This window comes from Bos indicus x Bos taurus, chromosome 5 (genome assembly GCF_003369695.1).
Source record: "Bos indicus x Bos taurus breed Angus x Brahman F1 hybrid chromosome 5, Bos_hybrid_MaternalHap_v2.0, whole genome shotgun sequence".
Classification (NCBI taxonomy): domain Eukaryota; kingdom Metazoa; phylum Chordata; class Mammalia; order Artiodactyla; family Bovidae; genus Bos; species Bos indicus x Bos taurus.
The window spans coordinates 89,785,414-89,809,530 of NC_040080.1; the positions used below are offsets into that span (position 1 = coordinate 89,785,414).

At 53.9% G+C, this 24,117-nt stretch overlaps 2 protein-coding genes and 1 pseudogene across 6 annotated transcripts; 1 reads left to right on the forward strand and 2 right to left on the reverse strand.

The window, feature by feature from the left end:
- Window positions 1-2,805: 2,805 nt before the first annotated feature.
- LOC113893094 lies at window positions 2,806-3,866 on the reverse strand (annotated as a pseudogene).
- Window positions 3,867-5,257: 1,391 nt separating this feature from the next.
- Window positions 5,258-12,008, forward strand: TROAP (trophinin associated protein). 5 transcript variants are annotated; one of them, XM_027542756.1, is made up of 15 exons: window positions 5,258-5,340; window positions 5,583-5,737; window positions 5,831-6,017; window positions 6,672-6,829; window positions 6,919-7,056; window positions 7,246-7,328; window positions 7,829-7,881; window positions 8,339-8,460; window positions 9,582-9,698; window positions 9,805-9,888; window positions 9,990-10,049; window positions 10,313-10,447; window positions 10,594-11,227; window positions 11,502-11,695; window positions 11,842-12,008. In XM_027542756.1, exons 2-15 carry the CDS (start codon window positions 5,594-5,596, stop codon window positions 11,887-11,889), a joined length of 2,157 nt encoding a protein of 718 aa, XP_027398557.1. In that variant the 5' UTR covers window positions 5,258-5,340; window positions 5,583-5,593; the 3' UTR covers window positions 11,890-12,008. The 5 variants fall into 5 exon arrangements, with proteins under 5 accessions (XP_027398557.1, XP_027398558.1, XP_027398560.1 ...); XM_027542757.1 differs by having other exon boundaries at window positions 5,261-5,305; XM_027542759.1 differs by having other exon boundaries at window positions 5,291-5,309.
- A 618-nt stretch (window positions 12,009-12,626) lies between these two features.
- C1QL4 (complement C1q like 4) lies at window positions 12,627-16,104 on the reverse strand. Its single transcript, XM_027542762.1, has 2 exons — window positions 15,503-16,104; window positions 12,627-13,465 (listed from the first exon to the last, which is right to left on the reverse strand). The coding sequence occupies exons 1-2, from the start codon at window positions 16,037-16,039 to the stop codon at window positions 13,286-13,288; spliced, it is 717 nt and encodes a 238-aa protein (XP_027398563.1). The 5' UTR covers window positions 16,040-16,104; the 3' UTR covers window positions 12,627-13,285.
- Window positions 16,105-24,117: the final 8,013 nt, after the last annotated feature.

Below are 24,117 nucleotides of genomic sequence, written 5' to 3' on the forward strand. Positions count from 1 at the left end.
CTCAAGAGTCTTCTCCAACACCACAGTTCAAAAGCATCAATTCTTCGGCGCTCAGCTTTCTTCACAGTCCAACTCTCACATCCATACATGACTACTGGAAAACCATAGCCCTGACTAGACGGACCTTTGTTGGCAAAGTAACGTCTCTGCTTTTGAATATGCTATCTAGGTTGGTCATAACTTTCCTTCCAAGGAGTAAGCGTCTTTTAATTTCATGGCTGCAGTCACCATCTGCAGTGATTTTGGAGCCCCCAAAATAAAGTCTGACACTATTTCCCCAACTCCCCATATTCGAGGTCCAGCAAAGACAAACAGAAGCAGGTCACAGGCTGCTCTATAGAAAATGGGTTAGATGCTATTATAAGTGTGGCAGATACTCTGATTATCAGCTCTTTTAAAGGCTTTTATGGTATAAAATCAGTCTCCCTTTTATGTTGATTCTGTGAAGGTAGTGCCCTGAGAAGCAAACATAAATATTTTGGTACCAGAAGGTATGTTGCTCATGGTAAATCACTGAATTTCTCTTACAAATTTGATTAGTGTGACCCCAAGACCGATTCTGGGTAGCCTGACAAACTCAAGTCTCCCGGCGTGTGGACTTGGACCGGGACTGTGCCGACTACCTTAAAATCGTAGAAAGCCCCTGAGCAGCCAGCCTCCAGCTTGGTGTTTCTCTACCCTTCGGACTTCAGCCTTACTCCTCTCTGTGTACTGAACGTCTGGCAAAGGGCTTTACACACAGTAGGCGCACAGTATTTTTCGGCAGCCATCCCTGCTGATCTACTAGTTGGGATCTGGTATATTTGCTGTACCTGTTAGTGGAATGCGGTGACCCCCACCTTCCCGCCAGTCAGACCATCTTTCTAGTTTTATTACCTACTGTCCCATGTTCCATCTACCCCTGAGGACTTACTCTTCTCTGGACAATCCGGGGAAGTGTTCCTAGCCTTTGCAAGCACTGTGCTGAGTGACTAGAGGAGCCTTCCCTGTTGTAAAAAGGAAGCTCAAATATTACTTGTTCTCGGAGGTCTTTGCTATCTCTACATGTATTCATTTGATCAATTATTCATTCATCTCTTGACTCATTCAACAAATATTGAACACCTCTACTGCCAGGAACAATGCAAGGCACTGAAAACATAATGTAAGCCAAAAATAAAAAGGTCACCACCTTCATGGAAGTCTAGCAGGAGAGTTCAGGTTTATAAATATGACATATTATGTTCACATTGGTGAATATACAATTACCAACTGAGATACAAGCTCTGAGGAAACACAGTTCTTTGAGTGCACATAACTAAGGAAACTTTTATTTTTTAGATTAGGGAGTGTTGTGACTAGAGGGGTTCAAGGAAGACCTCTATAAGAAAGTAATAGTGAACATCAATTTGGAGGCGTGAATCGGCATGCTGGGAAGTGTTCCAGACAGAGAGACTAGAAGAACATGACAAATGTCAAGGATTGGGAGTGGCAATGGAGTTGGAAAGCAGAGAAGAAGGGGAAAGTGATATAAGACGGGGAGTTGGAGCGGGGGGAAGTCAAGGCACAGTGGCAATATGATCGGGTTCGCCTTTTGGAAAGCTTATTCTAGCTGCTAGAATTATTATGGATTATTGTGGACAGCAAGAGAGAACAGATGGTGGGAGGCTTTTGCAATCCTCTAGGGGAGATTAGGTTGAAGGTAACGAGGAGGAAGCAAGAAAATGAGTTCCAAAGATAATGAAAAGGTATGAAGAAGAAACTGGAAGGGGAGGGAAAGAGGAATTCAAGAATAACTCCAGGGTCGTGCGATAGGAAACACTGGCATCAGGGAGAGAATGTATGTGTCCTGCACATTTGAAGCCATGGCCCATTCCCCACTAGAGGGTAACCCCTCCCATCCTAACCAGGGTGTTCTAGGTTCTCTCGTTTTCACCCCCCTGCCTGCCAACAGGCAGATGCCACACCTCTCCCCAGTCCTCCAGGCTTGCTGTGCTGAGTTCCAATGATACTGGCCTTTTCTCTTTTTTGGCACTGAACTGTTTTATTTCAACCTTCAAACAATATGAAGAGGTAACAACCTCTGACGCCGAATCATGCAAAGTAACAATAAAGGGACCAAAAAATATCAACAACAAAAAGACAGTCATTTATAGGTGTTTCACAGCAGTGCTTTGGCAGTACTGGCAAGTATTTCTGTCCAATGGTCTTCAACAAGAGGGGTCAGAATGAATCCCTTGACCTCAGCAGAAGAACCCCCACATTTCCCTCCGGATAGTTTACACATTCTGAGTCACCACCACACACCACACCCCTACACTTGCCAGACTTTTGTAGTTCACATATTAGAACAAGTAACTATGCATTGTGTGTAATCACAACAAAACATAAAAATAAAAGTGCGGTAGAAAAGTAAAAGAACTCCCATGTTTCCAGTAAGGCATCAGGGAACTGCTGCTGGCTGGGCCCTTCATTTCACCAGTTTCAAAAGAAGTTTGACTTACATATCTCAGCAAACCCAATATTCAGAAGCTTAACCATCAGGCTCAAGTTGAAAGTTTAAAAAACAGTCTTCCTTGTGTGTGTGTGTGTGTGTGTGTGTGTGTGTGTGTAAATGTTTCATAGAAAACATGAAATCGAGTTTTACTTTATTTTAAAAACTGAGTATTTTTAATAGTAAAAAAAAATATATATATATATATATAAAGGGTTTTACTAGGTGGTAAAGAACCCACTTGCCAATGCAGCAGACATTAGAGACACCAGTTTGATCCCTGGGTCGGGAAGATCCCCTGGAGAAGAAAATAGCAATCCACTCCAGTATTCTTGCCTGGAGAATCCCATGGACAGAGGAGCCTTGTGGGCTACAGTCCATGGGGATTGCAAAGAGTCCAGTGGGACTGAAGAGCCTTAGCACATATACATTTATATCTCTCTTTTTAAAAAAACATGTAATAACAGTGCTTCAGAAGACTGAACTTAACCCTCAACCCCTCACCCTCTCAAGTTGTCCAGCAGGCACAGACACATTAAGGCAAAGGTTCAGAGAGACGTGGCCGCCTCCGAGGTGGGCTGGGAACACGAGAGAAACACACTACACTCCTGCAAGGCCAGTTCAGAACAGCTTCTCCCTCCTGTTCACCAAGCTGTTCTACATCCCGAAGTAGGGTCTCTCCAATATGTTGATGAACAGGCCCATGTCCAGCATGCCTGGGATCATTTTGATAGCTGTGTTCACTTTACTCCATTTGTGGACCCGGTCAAACTTCCAGTCCAGGATAAAGTTCCCATTATCCCTCACCACACAACCTGCCTTGTTGACAGCCAGTGGAAGTTAAATCGCACCCCCAAACTTCTGGGTCCCGGTTCAGCTCACTGCGACATAGGCCATCGGATGACCTCGATGGGAATCCCCTTGTGCCACTGATCCCCGAGGTTCTTTGAATCTTTCCTAAAATCAGAGATCACAATGAAACGGATGGCTTTGCCGGCCACAATTTTCTGGGTGAGGTGGCCTCCACCGCCCTTGTGAGGTTGAGGTCTGCATCTACTTCATCAGCACCATCGATGGTGTGGCGGATCTCTGGTTCACTGAGAGGTAAGTCATACTGTAGGATAAGCTGATGGGCCTGGAAGGAAGTGGGAATACAAACGTGGTTCCGATTCCCTCGTTTCACTCTTTTAGCTATTCGTTGCACTGCGTGGACAATTGTAGAGTCACTACCAGTTCCCAGCACTTGGTTATTCCTCACCTCCTTCTCTGCCGCGGCGCAGCCTGCCAGCTTCTTGGCCTCCTCCGCCTTTGACATCGTGGAAGGGCCCAGGCAGAGGTTGTTAACCTCCTTGCCCCGGGTACTTGTGCTGCCAGGGCCGAGCTGCACGCCTCTTCACGACTGCCCCAATGATTCTCATTTGAGTCTTCTTTCTTTTCTATGAAATGAAGACCATACCTCACCATTCATACAGCTTGAGTGAAAAAAAGAATTTTCTGACGTTGCCAAAAACCTTGGCTTTTTCTGTCCACTGAAGCTGGAAAGAAAAAATATGGAGGGAATTTGGAGGAAATAGAAAGGTGGCTTTAAATCTCGGCCAGCCTGGAGGGGAGAACATGCCTCAAGAACTGTGGCCCCTTCCCGCCCCCGCCAAAGAATCTGGGGGATCATATAGATGAGGGCTCACAGTCAGGGGTCAGTGATGTGGAACAAATGTGTAAGGATCTTGTATTTTTTTTTTCCTCTTGCATTGTTTCAAAAACAGTAACAGACTGGAGTCAGGCTGTTGTTGTCTAGTCACTAAGTCCGATGCGACTCTTAGCAACCCGAAGGACTGTAGCCCACCAGGCTCCTCTGTCCATGGAATTATCCAGGCAGGAATATTGGAGTGGGTTGCCATTTCCTTCTCCACGGTGTAAGGTAGCCCAGCAGTTGGGTCCATTGTCTTTCATGAATTGTACTGTGGCCTCCTTTCTGTAGTATAAGAAAAAAAAAGAGAGAGAGAACTACAAGGGGTGCTCTGCAAAGACTGCTGTAAAGGTGAGCACCAAACACAGGATGTGATTAGCATTGAGTTAGAATGTAACTAACAGAAGCTACAGGTGCACAATGTAGCTCACGCAGAGTTTAAAGGAGATACATATGTAGCTTACATATCAAGTTAGCCTTGATTGCCGACTACAGATCCGGAAGTTAAAGTGAAAAAAAAAAAAGAGCTCAGAAAAGGGCAAGAGAAAAAGGAAAACTTTTTTCTTTTTCACTGTAACCTTTCATTTTTGTTATTGTTAGTTCAATTTTCTCCAGACCTCTCCGCTCGTTTGGAGGCAGTTCCTCGACCCAGGCAGACTTTTCCCACAAAGTGTCTGGACAGGGTCCCCAAAGCTTGACGGCCTAACTCTGATCAGAGCTGAGTCAGTGGCTGGGGCCAGCCTCCAACACTGTCAGCTTGCAGGACGCAAGGCCTTCCACAATGCCGAGACTGGACCTTCCCGCACCAGTCCCGAGACCTCGCGAGAGTTCGCCGGCGCCCGTTGTTGCCCAGACTCAGAGCCGACGCCTTCCTGGACCTCAGAACGGTCTCCTCTTTCTTCTTCCACCCCGCGCTCCACTCTCGGATTGGCTGATTGAGTCGGGTCATTTTTTTTCCTGGCCAGAAAGCGGCTCGGCAACTAGTCCTTCTTTTGGCCCCGCCTCCGAGGCCTGTAGATTGGATAGCTGAATCTTGCGTCACGCGCTCCGCGGGAGCACAGACGAGCCAATCAGGAGCTTGGCGTATTTTACAAACTGGGGAAGTACCTGGAGCAGAGGCCCAGAGAGTCGGGGGGAAAAGCAAAGAAAGTGGGGGAGACCCTGAGGGGTTCAGGGGGAGGTGCGGCACGGAGATCTTGGAGGGAATGAGGGCTGCCGGCGCTCGTAGGGAAGAGAGGCAGTTCGGGGTCCTGGGACGAAAGAGTAGGCTCGGAGTGTCAGGAGATGACCGAAAAGCGCCCTTGCAGGCGCCGGGTCTTCTGGGCGCGTGGATTTGGGCGGAGGTAGGAGTATCTGGAATGTCAGGACCAAAGCCTCGAACTGGCTGACCTTTGATCCCTGATCCTTTTTTCTCCTTTTTAGTTGTAGTCGTCATGACCACCCTCCAAGCCCCGAAGGATCCTCTCCTCCGGGGTGTATCTCCCACTCCTAGCAAGATTCCCGTTCGCTCTCAGAGACGCCCACCTCTCCCCACAGTCAAACCCAGCGCCCTGGACCAGGAGAACCAAGATCCAAAGGTAAGAGGAGCCTGGGGGAACGAAGACAGTAGCTACAAGGAAGCAGCAATGCACCTCAACGCTGAGCTAAGCTTTTTTTCTCCCCTCCCCTAGAGATTGGGGCAGAAGCTCAGTATTCAGCGCCCCCTCGCAGACTCAGCAGACCCCAGGTTGAAAGCCACACGCCAGACAGAGCAATCTGAGAAATTGGTGGGGAGCATTCAGCTCCGGAACCCCTTGGAGGAGCTCAGGCCTAGCCATGGGGGTCAAAATGTGGGCCCTAGGCCACCTCCCCAGACAGGTATCTGTTGGAGGCTGTAGAACTGGGTGGGAGAATGGGTTGGTGCAGTGGGGTTTGGGGGCTTTGTAGTCCTGCCTCTCCTGCTTACTATAATTCCTAGTCTCTGCTCCTAGAAAGCTCTTTGCTCTTAGAGGCCCTTTCTTTTCTTCAACAATGTGTCATCACTTCTAAAGCCTTTTCCGGCTCCTCTAGTCACTATCAATTGCTCTTTGTTCTAATGATTTGCTGAACTTTACTTGTTTGTTTATTCATTCATTTATCCATTCACTCATTCATTCTTTTATTAGATGTAACTTATGGGATCTAGACCTGGGCCAAGGCAGTGAAAGCACCGAGTTCTAACCAGTGTACCGCCCGGGAATTCCCTGCACTTCTCTTATAATATGTCCACACTTTGACTTGAATCTGTTACCCCTCTATAGTTTGATGTTACCTTCCTGAGGATGGGGGCTTTGTCGTATTCTTCTCTGGGTGGCAGTGTCTAGAATAGTGTCTTATGCAGATTAAAGTCCTATGAATGTTTGTTGAGCTGAGTTCAGCTATATGAGTCTCTTTGGCTCATGCACCTCAAGGTGACAATGCTAGGCTCCCCAGCCCCTCAGCCTCCCCTCCTTCCTATCCCTCCTCGCCTTTCCTTCTCTTTTTCCCTTGCAGAGGCTCCAGGGACCATAGAGTTTGTGGCTGACCCTGCAGCCCTGGCCACCATCCTGTCAGGTGAGGGGGTGAAGAGCTGTCGCCTGGGGCGCCAGCCCAGTCTGGCTCAGAGAGTACTGGTTCGAGGGACCCAGGGAGGCACCATCCGGAGGGGTCAGGTAATGAGCCGGGATAGGAGGAGATCAGGCTGGGGTAGGCTGAGGAGGGAATCCTGAGCCTGTACTGAGAGTCTCTTTTGGGGTCCTAGGATGCCCGGGTGTCTGCATATTTGGCCCCCAGAACCCCTACCCATCGACTGGACCCTGTCAGGGCTTCCTGCTTCTCAAGGCTGGAGGGACCAGGGCCTAGAGGTCGGACCTTGTGTCCCCAGAGGTTGGAGGCTCTGGTGAGTGTTCTTAAGGGGCTGATACTAAGTGTTCCTGGGAACTCCTAAGGACACAGCTGGGCCTTGGGATGGAAGGTAGCTCCTGGTAAGCAGAAGGCTTGTATGGAGGCCGATGGGGTTGGTGGTGAAACCTGAAGGTTTGGAGCCTGCTTCTGACTCTCCTTTTTCTTTTGCTCCTGTGTGGCTCAGATTCCACCTTCAGGATCTTCCTCTCACCCCTCTGCTCTTCCCTGTTTCCAGGAACTAAGAAGAGAGACCAGTGGCAGCAGCAAGTAAGGAGGGGGTCATTTGGAAAAGAATGATTCAGTATCTGATACAGGGTCCCTCAGGGCTGGGCCCTCTGGTAGCTTTAGGACTTCCCACCAGCCTGGAGGCGGGGCGGAGGGGAAAATCTGTGAATTCCCAGGGTGAACCCTTGCAGTGAAGTTCAGGCCTTCATAGTCCGGCCTCAATATGGCATCAGTTTCTTCAGGTTGTGAGGGGCGGAAGGGGAAAGAAATGAGAGGTGCCATCCCTTGTGTAGTGGCTAGAGCACAGACTGTGGGAACAAATGGGGTTTGGGTTTGATTCCTGACTCTCAGCACTTACAAGTTGTTCAAGCTTGCCTTACCTGCCAAGCTTCAGTTTCTTTAATCTGTCAAATGAGGACAATGTTTGTATCATCATTTGAAGTTGTTGTGAGAATTAGATGATGTTTGTAAAGCACTTTGCACAGTGCCCAGCTCATATCTGGTACTCAGTGACTGCTTGCCACTGTCCTTGTTGTCCTCAGGACTTCAGTGAGCCAGGCCTCAGGATCCCTTCCGGAGACGTCTGTGCAGCCTGGTGAGTGTGTCTGGCCATGGGGAGAGAACGTCAGCTGGGAGCCTGCTTGTAGGGAGCAAACCGAGAGAAAGCTCAGGAGGGCTGTGGCGGGAAGGCCAGATCAGGAGGAGACAGAGAGGAAGAGATCTTCTTCACAGGCCACAGGTTTGCCCGGTTACACTTGTGTCAGAGGAGGTGGTCCTCATTTGTATCCTCTCTCTGCCACTTCCTGCAAGATTTACCTTCGACTCACTGTCCTACGTCAGCGGCTTAGAGCCATCACCACACCCCTAGCCCACTCAGGGTATTCAGATTAATGAGTGACTTCTGAGTTCAAAGGGGTACTGGATGGGTCCCCAGGCTTGATGGTGCAGTGGTGGCTGTCAAACTGGCATACCCTTTCCGGAGGTTGCAAAACCATGTGCCAGACTTTGATGTGTGTTTCAGACACTACAGCAAATTTCCTGTCTCCTCCTAGCTTCCTCTCTCCCTGAAGGGGAACATGAAGTTGTCACTCAGTCAGATGAAGGAGGAGGTGGCCCCCTCGGCCTGGCCCAGCGGATACCATTAAAAGAAACCCGAGATAAAACCCACACCAGGGTGAGATGGGACCCTCCTGGGATTGGGGAAGGGGCAGAGGATGTACACGAGGGAGTCCCCAGCAGCACTGAGGATTGTGGGTAGAGCCAAACAGTCCCTGCTTGGATCTCAGCATGTTCATTGGGTCCTTGTTTGTCCCAGATGGACCCAAGCCCTCTCCAGAGTGGCACTGGCCCCTGGAGGTCTCCAGAGGTCACAGTCTGATACGTATTTAGGTCACTGTCAGGTCAGTGCTGAGAGTGAGACAGATCTGACAGCTCGTTCATTTCCTCCACACACAGGGGTTTATTGACCAGCTACTGTGTGCCAAGCACTGTTCTAGGTTCTGGATATACAATACGAAATAAGTTCACATTCTAGAAGGGGAGATAGAAAATAAATACTCATGTAAAATATATAGTATGTCAGATGGTTATAAGTTATCTGTTAAAAAAAAAAGGTACTAAATTGTTAGTTGCTCCAGTCATGTCCAACTGTTTGCAATTCCATGGACTACAACCCACCAGGGTACTCTGTCCATTGGATTTTCCAGGCAAGAATACTGGAGTAGGTAGCCATGCCCTCCTCCAGGGGATCTTCCCAACCCAGGGATCGAACCTGGGTCTCCTGCATTGCAGGCAGATTTTTTACTGTCTCAGCTACGAGGGAAGCCCCCAAGGTACTATAAGGGAAGGAGAACTGGAGGGAGTGGGTGGTATTGCAGTTGCAGGGGTCAAGGGAGTATCACTGAGGTGTGGCTACGTGAAGAGCAGAAAGAGTTGAGGGAGTGAGCCCCGCAGATATCTGAGGGAAGAACGTTCCAGGACATGAGAACTTCAGATGTACACAGGGGGTCTACCTGGTGTGCTTAAGAATTAGCAAAAAAGCAAGGCTAAAGCAGAATAAGGAGAGGAAGTAAGAAGTTAGAGCAATGACAGAATCGGGCTGGGTAAGGATTTATAAACAAGCATAAGACCTTGGCTATGACTTGGAATGAGTGGAAAGCCAAGGAGAGGGGAATGACCAAGGGAGGGATATGATTTGATTAGCTCTTAAAGAATCACACTGGCTGCTGAAGTGAGAACAAGACAGAGCAGTGCCAAGTGGGAGGGATCACTCTTCCACCTGGTTCTTCTCCACAGGACGGCTGTGACTCCTGCCTGATGCCCTCCCCTGGCCAAGCAGTGCCACCTGCCATCACCCGGCCATCACCCTTTGGACGGGCTCAGCGTGTACCATCCCCTGGCCCCTCAGCTCCAGTTTGTATCTGTAGCTACTGGGGGCTGGGCAAGGGCAGAACAGTCTGGCTGGGATCCCTGCTGGGTCTCGATCTGTCCCTGCTCAGCCACCCCTGTCTCTCCCCAGATCTCATATTCAGTGTTGCGGCGTCTTGCCACCCGCCCCAGAACCCAGTTCACACCGCTCCCATCAGCCTCCAGAGTTCAGCAGGTAAGAGAGGGCAGGGGAGGTCACAGGCCTAGGCCAGGACTGGGGGAGGAAGAGGATGATGGATGGGTACAGGAAGTCATGGCATCTCACTTCTGACCCAGGCCCGAGGGTTGAGTGGCCTCTCCCCTCAACCTTGCCCTGAAGAGCCTGCCCTGCCCTGGGTAAGTATCTGAACTTCTCCATCCTGAGATACCTGATTCTGTCCTGTTGATCTCAGGCCCAGCGTTTTTGAGGCAGGTGGGCTCTTAAGAAAAAGCTGCCTAACCCTCCAACTCTCCCTGCTTCTCTGTTGCCCCTTCTAATCCAAGTCTGGGGACACTCAGTTAAGGACCTGATCCCTTTCTCATGAGGGTTGGACTCAAAGTAGTCTTCTTCTTACCCCAGCCTGGCTTCCTCATGTGACCCCTCTCCTCCCATGTGGCAGGAGCAGATTGCAGTCCGGTTATTTGACCAGGAGAGTGGTATAAGGTTGCAGGAGGGGCCTGGGAAGCCACCCGTGTCAACTTCTTACGGACCCCACCCCAGTCGAACCCCCAACCTCCAGGAGCTGAAGATGCAGGTGGGCTGGTGTGGGTAACAGCTTCAATGGCTGATGGACACTGACAGGGCTGGGACTGAGAAATAGGAGTGGGGGAGGGTGGGCATGGGAATAGGACAGAGTGGGTACAGACATGCTGTTGACATCAAGCTCTCTCCTGCCTACAGCGCATCAGTATCCTGCAGCAGCTTTTGCGGCAGGAAGTGGAGGGGCTGGCAGAGGGCAAGTGTGCCCCCCTTAATGAAAGCTCCTCTCTGGATATGGTGGAACTTCAGCCCCTGCTGGCTGAGATTTCTAGAACTCTGAATGCCCCTGAAAAAATACCGGGGGCTTTTCACCTTTCTGGACTGTTACAGCACCCTGAGCTGCCAAAACCCTACTTTCCAGAGGAGTGTGGGAAGCCAGATCCCTGCCCTAGAGCGGAGCCTGAGATCGCCCCGCCCTGCCCTCCAGCTGAGCAAGGCCCCCCAGAGTCCTGCCATGGGAGGGGGCCTGAGAAACCAGAGCTCTCCACCCAGGAGCAGCCTGAGGCATCAGGGCCCAGCCCTCCAGCAGAACCTGGACCCCTTCAGGCCTGCCCCCAGGGGCAGATAGGACTCCCAGAGCCCTCCACTAGGGTAGATCCAGGGGTATCAGAAGCCTGCTCCCTGGAACTCAGAAATCCAGAGTCAAGTCCACGGCCCCGCACCAGTCAGTGGGCTCCAGCGACCACCAGCCTGACCTTCTCCTCCCAGCGCCCACTTTGTGCCAGCCCCCCTATCCGCTCACTCCAGTCTCTGAAGCCCTCACCGGGCCCGGCAGGTAAGGAGTTGCTTGGGTGGGGTTGTGAACAAAGGAGGTTATCATCTCTTGCTGGGAGCAGGGCCTGCCCTGCACCAGATGATCCCATGCTTTCCCCTGCCTGCCTTGCCCCAGCCTAGCTCTCCCATTGGGGTGGGCGGGTGGGTGGTATGGCACCTTCAGCCCTGTACTCCTAATTGGCTTGGCCCTGGTGGGGGGTGGGATAGGGCGGTATGTGGTGGGAGTCTTGGACTTCAGAGTCCACCCTGAACTCTCCATGGCCCCTGGCCCTCAGGTGCCAGCCATCCGGCCCCTCGGACCATGGCCCTGAGGCAGCGCCTCAAAGCATGTCTGACTGCCATCCACGGCTTCCACGAGGCCTGCCTGGACGATGAGTGTGCCTTCTACACCAGCCGAGCCCCTCCCTCAGGCCTCACCAGGGTCTGCACCAACCCCGTGGCCATGTTGCTGGAATGGCAGGACGCCCTGGTGAGCCTGCCGTCCACAGCCAGCTGTACCTGCACAGAGGCCTGTGGGAAGTGGGGGCAGGGGGCGGCCTCGGCTTCTTTACAGTGGGAAGAGCTGGGTACAGTTCAAGAATGGCTGGGCTGTGACAAAGTCTTTTTTCTCCTTAGTGTTTTATTCCAGTTGGTGATGCTGCCCCACAGGATTCTCCGTCATGAGGCATCTGCGTCCACTCACCCCTGTCCTGTCTTGCTCCTTCCTTTTAACCTTATTTATTTTCCACACCGTGGATTGGAACTGACACCCTTTTGTCCTTCAATAAAGTTTCTCAAGTGTCCAAGTGTCTTTTCCTGTGGTCCTGCCTAGGCCAGCTACTGCTGTGTTGTTCTTGTCCACATGGTGGCAGTGTTCTCCAACTTAGAGGTCAGCCCTGGGTTCTCCCCCTCCCCCAGACTCCCTCACCTAGGAACTGACCAGGTCACCCCACCTCTGTCCACCCTACCCTCCCAGCAGGCTCTATGAGTGAATCTGTTGGGGGTGGAGGTGAATGTAGGACTTTGGGGACCTGCTTTTCTCCTTCCTCCTTGAAATCTTGGCCACTCCCAGGAGCCATCAGCAACTCACTCATCACATAGAGCTCCCTAGAACTCTTCCCCCCTGCATCATCAGCAAAAAGCAGAAGCACCAGACCCATATCTCTGAGATCATCCCTTGTTAGTGTCACTCTGGTTGGTGTCCCCTCTAGTAGAAGGCCTCAAAGCTCTCCTGAAGCTGACACCCTTGCCATATCAGAGTAGAAACCCTGGGCCACTCCCCTCTGCTCCCAGAGGCAGACCTTGCCAGGGATAATTAAACCTTGGCCTCTGACAGAGTGTAATAGGGTAGGGGTCCTTGAGAGGAGTGAGGAAGGGTTCAGCCACTTTCCCCTATTCTGCACCAAGTTAAGAGGCACCCACATTCTCCAACTTTACTTTATTGGAAGAGGCAGCAGCAGCTGTAGCCCCAGGGCCTAACCCAGATGGGGGTGATATGGAGACTGTACAGGATGAGTTTTAAGTGCTAAGAAAGAACCAACTGGTTCCCCCAGTTCACAGGAAGACTGCCAAAGCTAGAGCCTGAAGCCTGAAAATGGAGATGAGGGAAGAAGAGATGGCAGAGAAGTCATGACAGGACCAGCGCCCACCCCGTCTCCTCTCCCCCCACCCAGATGCGTTCTCCCTTCCCCAAAGCCAGCGTTTCCCTTCTGTTTTCTGCTTTCCATGCCTCTGTGCTACAGCCAGTGAAACTTCCCTAGCTCCCGGCTGAAGAGAGGGCCATGACCTGTGACCCGCGCCGCTCTGCTGCCCCGGCTTTCACAGGCATGTGCAGGGATGCTGGTGGTCCCTTCCCGAGTTGCTCTGCTCCTCCCACCGGCTTGCTCAGCTCCCCAGCCACGTAGTTACACCCCGGAGCACTAAGAGTCCGCCCATTAAGGCCACCTCCCTATCCGGAGGGTCCGGTCCACCGCCAGGCTCTCAAAGGATGGGGCGGCGCCTTGGGTGGAGCAAGCTGAAGGTGGTAGGGAGGGGAGCAGAGGCGAAGGGCGAGCGAGGGCGCCCGGGAACGGAGCCCGGCTCAGTCTGGGTAGATGATGAAGCCAGAGAAGGTGCTGTACTTGTTGGTGTTACCGCCGTGCACCTTCCCGCCGTCCAGCTTGATGAAGACTTCGTCGCCCACATCCAGGTGCAGGATCACGCTGTTGCTGGCGTAGTCGTAGTTCTGGTCGGCATCCTGGGCGATGGCGCTGGCCCGGACCTAGTAGGGAGAACAGGACAACCCACTCACGCTTTCTACGGAGCTAGGGTGAGGAGGGTTCAGTCAGGGAGGTGGAACTGGACCTGTGAAAGCGATACGTTGGTAACAGACTGCAGGGGTCCGGAAAGACAAGGTGCTTCGCAGGCACCGCCATTCATTCGCTCACTGCCGGGAAGTGGGCAAGTTTCACGCTTTCTGTGGTCCTCCATTTGAGCTATAAGGTGGGAGGTAATAATAGAACCTACCTCATCAGGTTGTTTGGATTAAATGAGTTACTACATATGAAGTGTGTTAAAACACTGCTTGGCACAAAGGAAACGCTATATAGATTTTCTATTAGTATTATCATTTAAAAAATAAGAGTTCGATTGTAGAATAATTTCTAAGATTCTGAACCCGCTTTGACCTCCTAAACTCGTGTTCCCATCCCCCGGTGACAGGGCACAGGCATGCCTGTACGTGTGCAAGCAAGGGTGCGGGCTGTGGGAAGGTGCCAGTCTATATATTTGCCCCTCCTAGCCCCCGAGGGTGCCCCGACATGGGGGTCGCTTTCCGCCCCAACAGGTAGCCCCTCCCCTTTCTGGTCTTGTTGCTGCAGGTCGCCTCGAGCCGCCAGCCCCCTCCCAGCCCCCCTCTTCCTGTCCCGCGGGGGCTGGTTATTAACTCATTAATTATTCATCATTATTCTAATCACTATTTACCGTCCCCAGGGCCGCAGCGCCCGCACCACAGAATACAGAGTGGGAGCTGCGGGGCCCTCCCCTCTCGGGAACTGACACACTCTAGATACACACACCCACCCCCACGGCCCCTCACAGACACCCCACATAGACCAGGCACACCAACTCAGTGCCACAGGCAGGTAGACATCGCTTCACTCTCACACCTCCGAACCCCGCACCTACACACTTCATCATGCACATACACTCTACAGTCTAATACACACACACTCTCACTCCCTTTCCCTGGGTTCCTGGGGTGGCTCTGCTGGGAGGAGACCCCAGAATAGTGCCTGCAGGTCTTGGAGGCGAAAGGTGCTGCAGCTGTAGCAAGACCTGGGGTTTGGACAGCTGAGAGAAGCTGGCCAGATGCACCTGGTCAAATGACCCCATGGGACAGCAGGGTGAGGAGGTCACAGCTCAGCCCTAACCTTACACCCCTGGCTTCCAGCAGCCCAGGCACAGTTCCCCACCCCTACCCCAAGGCCTCTCTCCCTCCCTGCTGCGTGTCTGGGGGCGGAGGCCAGACCCTGAGCTGAGTCTTTGGGGCTTTTCTCCCAAGCTAAGGCAGCAGTGACTCCGACTCTGACCACAGGACCCGGCTGGGGTCCGCGGCTTCTGTCCTTTGCCTCCTTCCTTCTCCCAAATTCATTCCTGCAGGCCACCTGGCTGGCCCTTGAGCTGCCACATCTTCTACCTCTGCCTACTGACTCTGTATTAGCTGAGGGTAAAGGCCACTCTAAAACCAGGGACCCCAGGCCTTGGGACTAGCAATAGAGTTGCCTGGGAAATGAGCAAGTGTTTTCTTTCTTTTTTACTTTATTCTAAAAAATCCAAGCTGAATGCCCCCACACGGGAGCAGCTACCAACTGCCCACCACCTGAAACTCAGATTCCATGCTAATTTGAAAGAGCCAGACTCTGGGAACTAGCCCATGGAGTGACTGTGTAACCTGAAGGCCCGCAGAGCTGCAAGAGACAGAATGAGAAAAGAGGCTAGTTGGCAGGGTGAGATACCAGAGAGGTTTGGTGTAAGTTGCCTGCAGATGGACTGTGAGGTAGCAGCTGCTTATACAATAAGATTTGCCTTTTAATTCTGACACCATTCCTAACGTCCCTGTGAGACCCTGGGCAGGTCATTTCCTTTCTCTGGCCCCCAATTCCTTTTCGGCTAAGTGAAGCGATTTCTAAGTTCTTGGCAAGCTGTCCTTCTTGGATTTAGTGACGCTGTTTGGGGAAGAGATTCGGGTTGTGTACTGAAAGCAGGGGGATTTAGAAAGCTTCCCTGTCTTGGGCTGGGTGGGAGAGGGGCATCTCACCTGTCCATTCTTCATCAAGTCGGCCCACATGCTGGTGCCATCACCGCCGCGCATCAGCACATGGTAAGCGAAGAAGTAGACACCCGGCATGGGGCAAGTGAACTTGCCACTGGCCGCCTCATAGGCGTTGCCTACGTTGGTCACCACGTCGTCGAAGCGCAGCACCTCGTAACCCTCATGTGGCCGCCGCAGGCCAGCATAGAAGGCAATTCGAGGCACGTAGCCGGCAGGGGGCGCCACTCCGCCGGGGCCTGGGCCGGGAGGGCCCGGAGGACCCGGCCTGCCCGGCTCTCCTGGAGGCCCTCTAGGACCTGGTGGTCCCGGGGGCCCTCGCAGACCTGCCTTCCCGCGCCGGCCCGCCTCTCCCTTGGCGCCGGGAGGAAAGGGGGGCACGGAGGCGGGTGCGCCGTCGGGTCCTGGGCCTCGCGGCCCGTGCGGGTCGCACACCATGCGGCAGCGACCCAGCATTTCGTAGTGCGCCGGCCCCTGGGAGCTGTGCACTAGCAGCGGAATGGCCACCAGCAGCAGCAGCACCATGGCCACCCCGACGGCCGCGCCCGCCACCCGCTTGCGGCGGCTCAGCCGCGACGCGGCCAGGGCTAGCAGGTCCTCCTCACTCTTGGGCGCAATGGTGCCGGAGGCCTGGGGCTTCCTGCGGGCCCCGGAGGCGGTGGCCGGGCTCGGGCTTGGGTCGGGACCCCCCCGACGGCTGCGCCCGGCACCCCCACCCCTTCGGGCTTCCGCCTCAGCGGTGCCGTTCCCCAAACCTTCCGTCAAGGCGGAGGTTCCCCCGTGGACCAGAGGCAGCTCCAGACGGTTCAGAGTCCGTGGTCCTCTATTACCCTCTCGTTCAATCTAACGTTCCAGGGCGCCTGAAATCGGCGGCTTCTCGGACGGCTGGTTTCTTAACGGATCTAGGATGCCTGCTCTCCGGACAGCTGCTTTCTCGAGGATGGCGGCGCCTAGGTCCCCGGCTACCCAGACGGATCGTTCCAGCTGGAGCTGGGACTGCTCTCCGCGCTCTGGACGTCCCGGGCTCTGCGCTGCGGGTGATGCCCACCGGACGCGACCTCCTCTGCAGGTTTGCGCTCTGGCTCTCTGCGAGCCCTGACCCACCTTTCTACCCTAGCCGCGGCCCCAGCCCCCTGCTGGAGCCCTGGCCCCACGTCTCCCTCCTGCTAGCGCTCTCCCTCTCTGCGTCCCTAACCTTCCTCCCCTCCCTCCCTGGGCGGCAGTGCGGGTGGTGTGAGCCGGCGCGCGGCGGGAGCCGCTATAAGCGGCCGGGGGAGGGGGGGTGCCGAGCGACCCCTGGCGCCCAGAGAGGGAAGCGTGGAGGCGGGGCAGGCCTCGGCCCCAGTCCCGCGTCCCCCCAGCCTCTCGGTTCCTGACCCGCTCTAAGCCAGTTCTGCAGGGATTCACCGCCCCCACCCTATCCTTACTTTCACCCTCTACCCTGAGTTTGGTATTCCCGGAGCTTGAAGGAGGCCACAAATAGCGATGCGATAAAAAGCGGTCGAGATACACATAAGAAGATAGAGGTAGATTCCTGAGCAAAAATGAGCCCTCCCCGGCTCCCCCCACCCCCACCAAAAAAAAAAAAAAAAAGCCCGCAACCAAACAAAAAGGACTAGGAAAGAATCGAAATTTGCCACTCAGTGCCCATGACCAAATAATATATGGTCAAGGGTTCAACGGGTACGTGTTGGCCCGAACTGGAAAAGGCAAATCTGCAGGCACCTCTACTACCCTCGACCCCCAGTGTTGAGGGGCGCAGAGCAAACGAGCGAGCGAGGGAAGAGAGTGAGAAAACAGACCAGCCCGGGAAAGCAAGCAGGAAACCTACAGGGAAGCAGAGAAGGAGCTACAGAGAAATCAAAGGGACGGAAAGCCAAATAGAGACGCAGAGACAGAGACAAAGCTTGGAAAAGAGACTCACTGACAGCCCCAGAGGGGGAGAGGGAGAGACAGAGACGGAGAGAGAGAGACGGGAGCCAAGACAGGTTGACAGATCGAGAGAGAAATGTAAATGGCGCGCTGCAGAGAGACACCCAGGTCCGTGTTCGGACTCCAATGTGACATATCAACTGTGGGGAAGACGCGGAGGCGGGGCGCTTCTTGGAGCAGTGTGGTAGGCTCTGGGCCTGTGCATTGTGACAGTGTGCTGGCAAGTGTGGACGTGTCCATGGGACCCTGGCCTTGTATGTCCCTGGGTGAGTGGGATTGTGGATCGTGTGTTGTCTTTGTGTGTATATATGTGAGGGCTGTTGGAAAGGAGGTTTTATATTTGTCTGTTTCCTAGTCCCTAAATGTGGTACCCCACAAATGTCATCTCTCCTGTCTCAGGACTGAAGTGTTGAGTTTACTGGGGAGAAAGAGTCAGAAGGCCCTGCAGGCCCAGCCCAGCCCCACCACTGCCCTTGTCCTAGACCTTGGCCAGCACCAGGATCTCTGCCCCTTCCCCCTCCCTCAAAGGGCTGTGGTCAGATGGAAACTCAGAGAAGTTGGACCTCATATAACAAATGCTTGGCGGAGGGATTTGAAATTGGTTATGCAAAGTAATAGAGCAAATAATGCAGATTCAGTGCTAGGCATCCTCCTGTGAGAGGTGAGTGGTCATTCCGGTGGCCAAGAGGAAACATCCTTCCTCAGGATCTGGCCCCTCGAGGGGAAATTTCCTACTCACAGGGTCTCCGGGGGCCAGAAGCTTGAAGAAGGAGTCCCAGGACTGGCAAACTGGGATATTTGGAGGCCCTGGAGGTAGACAACTGCAAAGGATCTCTTAGAGACTAGGATAAGCCACTACTGTAATGTATAAAAGTACAATACATAAAATGAGAGTCCAGGATACATCAGGGCATGATTATTGGGTGGAAAGTGATTCCTTCATCTCTTGTTTCCTGTTCCCCTTCTCTGCACCTTCCAGCCCATTATGGTGCAGGAAGAAAGAGGTTGCTGAGGCTTGGCCTGTTGGAGGGAGGCCCCCTACGTGCTTGAAAGGGTTGGGAGAGAAAGGATTGGCAGTCAGTGGGGGAGGGGCCTCCTCCAACCATAAATACAAATTTTATTCAAGGTCTTTGTCGCCATTTGTCTTCCTCGGGGGGCTAAGGGCCATGTCGCCCCGTGCATGTCTAATTCCAAATCTGCTCCCCCAGGCTGGATGATGGATGGATCAGAGAGGAGAGAGCAGGCCAGGGCTCACACTGGCCTCCCTGGCCGATCCTCAAGCCCCATCGACCCCAGGTCCTTCCACCTCTCCCTCCTCCTCCCCCTTCTCCCACCACCCACTCACTAAAGGCCCTCTCTGCTCAGCCCTGCTCCGCACCCCTCTCTCCGACTTACCAAGGCCCTCTTTTTGAGCTCCTCCACCTCAGCCCTTTTCAGGTCCTAGCCCTCTTCTCTCTGGAGCTTGCCTTCTCCTCCTGTCCCCAGCCCAGACTGTGAGCTTCGGTGACCAGCAGGGCTGCAAGGCGGCAGCGGGTGTGTGTGGTGGGGGAAGCAGGCTTGGCTCACAGGAGCCGAGGGGCAGCTCCATGAATTTATTCATGTTCTGTTGCTCTTTCCCCACACTCTGGAATGAAGCTGCCAGCTCACCAGGTCCTTATTGCTTCCCCTGCAGCTGTCACATTCGGCTGAGGAGGGACCTGGGTAGGGTCAAGGCCAGCTAGTGCTCCTGGGGCCAGAAGCCAAGTGTCTGGGCTCAAGAGGAACTGCTGGGGCCCAGGCTGGGTCTGGAACAATTTATTCAGAGCTCCTTGGGCAAACTGAACTGGGAGACCCAGGGAGGTGATGTGGTTGGGAATGGGAAATAGGTAGAGAGATGTGCTTCAGGGCACAGAATGGGCAGTGAAGGAGGGGAGAGGGGAGGAAGGCTTTGAGTCCCCTAGGTGCCCCTTATTGAAAAGCACAGCCAAATCTGAATTCTGCCTTACCCTCTGTCCTTGACTCTGCACTAACCCTGACCCTAATCCCAAAGTATCCACTTGACACTTCTCCAATCGTAAAATAAACCCTAACTCCATAACCTGATACAAAATGGAACTCATCCTCACTGTTCTGTCCTGGAACCCAGGGGTCTCCCAAGAATTTTCCCCAGGGCTTACAACCAGGTGTGTGTCAGAGTTCTGAGGACTAGACTTTAGATTAGCATGTGATTAGCATATGATTTGCATGTGCTATATCCCTTCTACTCTGAGGAAGTTTTCTTGTTAAAATTTTATGAAGTCTAGCTGAAAGGTCCTGGCTCCTTGAAGTTTTTCTCTTTTTATTCCTTCTCCCACACTCCTTGTCACAGACCCCTTCAAGGGAAGAAAGAGAGTGAGGAAATGAGCAATAGAAAACTCGTGCTAGGAAAGATCCTGGCAGTGTGATTGCTTCCTGTCACTTGAAGGATAACCTCCACAAGCCTGTTTCCTCACCTTTAAGAGCAGAGGAACCAGCTGGTTGATGTTACTTTAAGATAAAAGGAAATGCCTCTCTCCCCCATGCACCCTCTCCTTCCCCACCTTTCGGGGCCATTATACTGTGGTTCCTCTCCACTTTCCTCCATCCCACCCCACATACACACACTCTGGCTTTCAGTCCCTACATGCTAACATCACACAGTTCTGGAAGCAATCTGAGTTGCATGGTACCAGACTCCTGGTATGAAGAGAAAGGAAAATTGCCCACCTGAGAGGACAGGGAATAACACAGATAGGGAAATAGTATGATCGAGTGCTTACAGTATTTTAGAGCTGTTACAAGTAAGTTCTCTCATTGCATCCTCGATGCATCCCTGAGGGGTGGATATATTGTCTCCATTTTACAGATGAGGAAACTGAAGCCCAGAAAGGAGAAATGCTTGCCCTGTATCACCCTGTAAGTGGCAGCCCTAGAACTCGAGTTCTGATCTCCTGGCTTCCTTTTCACTGCCCTGAAAAGGAAAGATGACACCCAAGGCGGTGGAAGGGCAAAAAAAGCAAGACAGGATTGGGGAGAGAGATGTGAATGGGTTTCAGGGAAGACCTATGCGTTTGAGGCCAACGCGGCAGGGCTTTGGCTCAGCGTGTCCCCCATCCTCCACTCCCAGCGCTGACACCCAACTGGTGCTCAGTAGTTAGCTAACGGAGGTTGGCCCAAGTCAGCTGCGGAGATGAGCTAAGTCCGAAGGGAAGAGGGAAGAGAAAAAGGAGGGAGAAGGAAACAAAGACAACCGCAGAAAAATGTGCCCCCGAGACGGAAGGCAGGAAAGCCGACCGGAGTTGCTGAGGACCGCTCTCCTCGCCGCACCGGTGGGAACACAGTTGCGGCCCAAGACTCTTCGCACACTTTGCCCTCCCGGGCGGAGGGTCGACAGGCCTCAGTGAAGGGCAGGAGGGCAGGTACGCCGCCGGACCTAGGCCCTCCATTCAGCCGCCGCGCAGCTCGGTGCAGCCTTAGGTTTAAAGGGTCCCCGCCAGAGCTCTTGGGGCTGAGAACAGGCTCATGGCTCCACAGGGAGGGGGTAGAGTTGGCTCCCCATCTATATGTCAGGCCAGATCACACTGACTTCCTTCCGCAGCCCTTGACCCCTTTCCAGGTGCGGCTCCTCGCCCTAGCCTCTCTCTCTACCCGCTTCTGCTCCAGTCTCCTCGCCTCTGTCCATCAGCTCCAGCCTCCAGTTAATGAAATCCGGCGAGCGGCCGCACAGACGGCGGTCGGAACCTTTATTTCTCCGCCGGGATAGTGGATCCCGCGGTGGGAGACCGACGGGTGAGCAGAGGATTGGTGGGGCGGTGAACCGAAGGCCAGTCTCCGACTGGTGAGAGCCCGAAGCGCCGGAGGCAGAGCCAAGCTGCAATCTTCGAAGGCTCGGCGAAACGAGGTCGGCCCCTAGGATGCCCTCTGCCCGGGGTCCTTAGTTCTTTCCTATTGTCCAACAAGCAGGAGACTTCGCAAACCCCATACCCATCGCGCCCTGACCCGTGTCAACCTGGGACTCCTGGTTCCGCACTCTAGGCGGATCTGGCTCCCTTGTGCGAAGCGCTTGGCGGCTCTGAGCCGGCGGCCGCGGCCCGGTGCTTCCTCCCACCTCCTTCCATCTCTTCCTTCTTTCTCCCCCTCCTTCCCGCGCTCCCTCCCCGGCGGCCGCGGCCTTTATTAGGGATTCCGCGGCTGTCGGTCCCGCCATCCATCCTGTCCGCCGGCAATTAGGCGGCCAGACAAAGAGCAGCTTCGGATGGATGAGGGTCCCGGCGGATCGGAAATGTGAAGGGTCAGCGCTGCCGCCCGCGGCGCACCCCGCTCCCCCTCCGCATAATCACCGGCCGCCCGTCACTCAGCCGGCCGCCAGGGGAGCTCCAGGGCCGGGGCTGGGGGAGGGCGGGGGTGGGACTGCAGCCTAGGCGCCTAGGGCAGGGCGAAGGCGGACCGACCTGCAACAGGGGCGCCTCCTGCGGGAGAATGGAGGACTGCAGGAGGCCCGAGGCACCTGGAGGAGACAGAAGGCAGGGCATGGTGCCCCGCGATTTCTGAAGGCGGAAGAGAGGACTGCTGCCTGGGGGCATCCTGTACGGAAGCTAGGACTTTGGCTCCGGGGGAGAGGAGAATGGGGGGCCTACGCGCCCCCTGCTGGGAGGCTGGGGGACGAAGCCCTAGGGCCTTGGGTCTGCAAAAGTGGAACCGAGCCCAGGACGAATCCCCTTAGGGTCTGTAGCCTGGTGCGCCTCCTATTGGATTAAAGCGATACTGCGCTTCTGTTGCCGGATCTCTTAAGTGAAATCTAACCCAAGCACATCAAATCCAGAAAAGCTCCAAGGCTCGGCGAGCCCGAATGGAGCCAGAGGAAGTTCAAGGAGTCCGGGTTTTACTGCGGATTCTTTGGCGCTAGCTCCCAGCTGACAAATCAACATCTCAATCTGACAATTAGTAGTGGAGGTGGGGGGAGAGGGGCTCTCGCCGCCTGGGCCGCTTAGCCCTCCCGGCGGGCGGCAGAGAGGTGGGCGGTGCTGGCAGTGATGAACGACTCCGGGGGGGCCCCGGGCCCCGAGCGCGCATTCATTACTCGACTGACAGGCGGGCGGCAGGCCGGGCGGGCAGCGAGTGGACGTGCCAAGAAAGAGGCAGAGGCAGGAGCGAAAATAAGAGAGGTGTATAGCAGCCCACTGCCCGGTCAGCTCCCGGCTCTTCACCTCGACCCTGGTACTTGACTTCCTTGAGCTCAGCGTTTTTGGTGGAGCTGGCCGTGGTCGCAGAATTTGGTAGCGGGGACAGAGGTTTAAGCCTTCTGCTTAGGTTAGGCGAATGAAGGTCTAAGATGTCAAGAAAGTGTGTAAACAGGCTTTAAGACTAGGCGCTCCCGCCTGACCTCGGAGGAATTGTGCGTGTCTGCGCACACAGGGGTGGTGTGTTGTGACAGGGATTGATGGGTGTGGGTCGCATGTGGGGGTCGGCGATTGTGTGTGTCAGTGTTAGGGATGCGTCGGCTTGATTTTGTCAGTGGAGGTGTAAGTGCTGCGTGTGTCTGAGCTGCCACCTCTCCCTGCGTGTCTGAGCGCTGCCCCCCCCCCCCCCCCCCCCCCCCCCGTCAGCTCGCTGTCTCCACTTCTGTAGGAAACAGCAGTGTGCACAGTGACAGCTGAGGTGTGCTGCTGGGGGTAGGGGGATAATGTTAACTGTGAGGATGCTGGTTCAACAACTGCTTCCTTCCACCATCTCTACCCCAAACATCATCCCTCTCCCCAGCTTCCTGAAAGTACTGGATGCTTTTTCCAAAGTCTGGGGACCCAGTTGCTAAGTTCTGGGGAAGGAAGTGGTGACTACCAGAGTTTTCTACCCTCCACATGCACGTATACATATAGGCAGTCTCCATCTCATATATAGTCGCTAATATAAGATGTGATCCACAACCCTTCTGGCTTCCCCAGGCTGCTGGTGGATAGAGAGGAGGAGGTGGATCTCAGGAAGGGAAAGGTCACACCATCAGACTTCTAAGAGAGCCCACATCTTTGGGGCCTAGGCTAGTCTTCCAGGATCCTTACCTTTTGGGTTTCAGGTCCAATTACTAGTTGACACCTTAGGAGAATGTGCTAATTATATTCTAATTCCTTTCCCTAATAACCCTCTTTTTTCACTTGACTTTGTCTTCACTCTCCTTCCCCCCTCTCAAACACACCAAAAGGTTGACCTTCCCATTCCTGAATCTTCCAGGTCTACAGGGCAGAGAGTTGACCTGATTCTGGGTCTCTGGTCCTCTGTTTTGGTCAATGTGTCTTTGAGCCACTTTCCCTTCTCTTGCTCTTCTTTAAACACAGGTTGTCCCTGGGAACCCTCTATATTTTTGTCTCTGCACCCCTCCTTGTGTCTCCAGGTTTAGGAATCTCTTCCAATTTTTCCCCCCTACATTTAGGGGTCTCTCTTTGTTTTTCTGAGGCTTCACCTCTGGGCATACCCAACGCAACAGTGAGACACATGGGGATGGGAAAGGGAGTAGAACTTCCTTCCTGCCCCCATCCAGAGGCGCCTGCAACCTAAGGATGGGTAGGTAATGCAGGGCCCGGCTATGGCCGGGTAGCTTCTCATTCAGGGCACAGGCACCAGGTCGATGCCCGGCTGTCCGCCCCTCTCCCCACCCCCAAGCCGCCCTCCTCCAAGCTCCC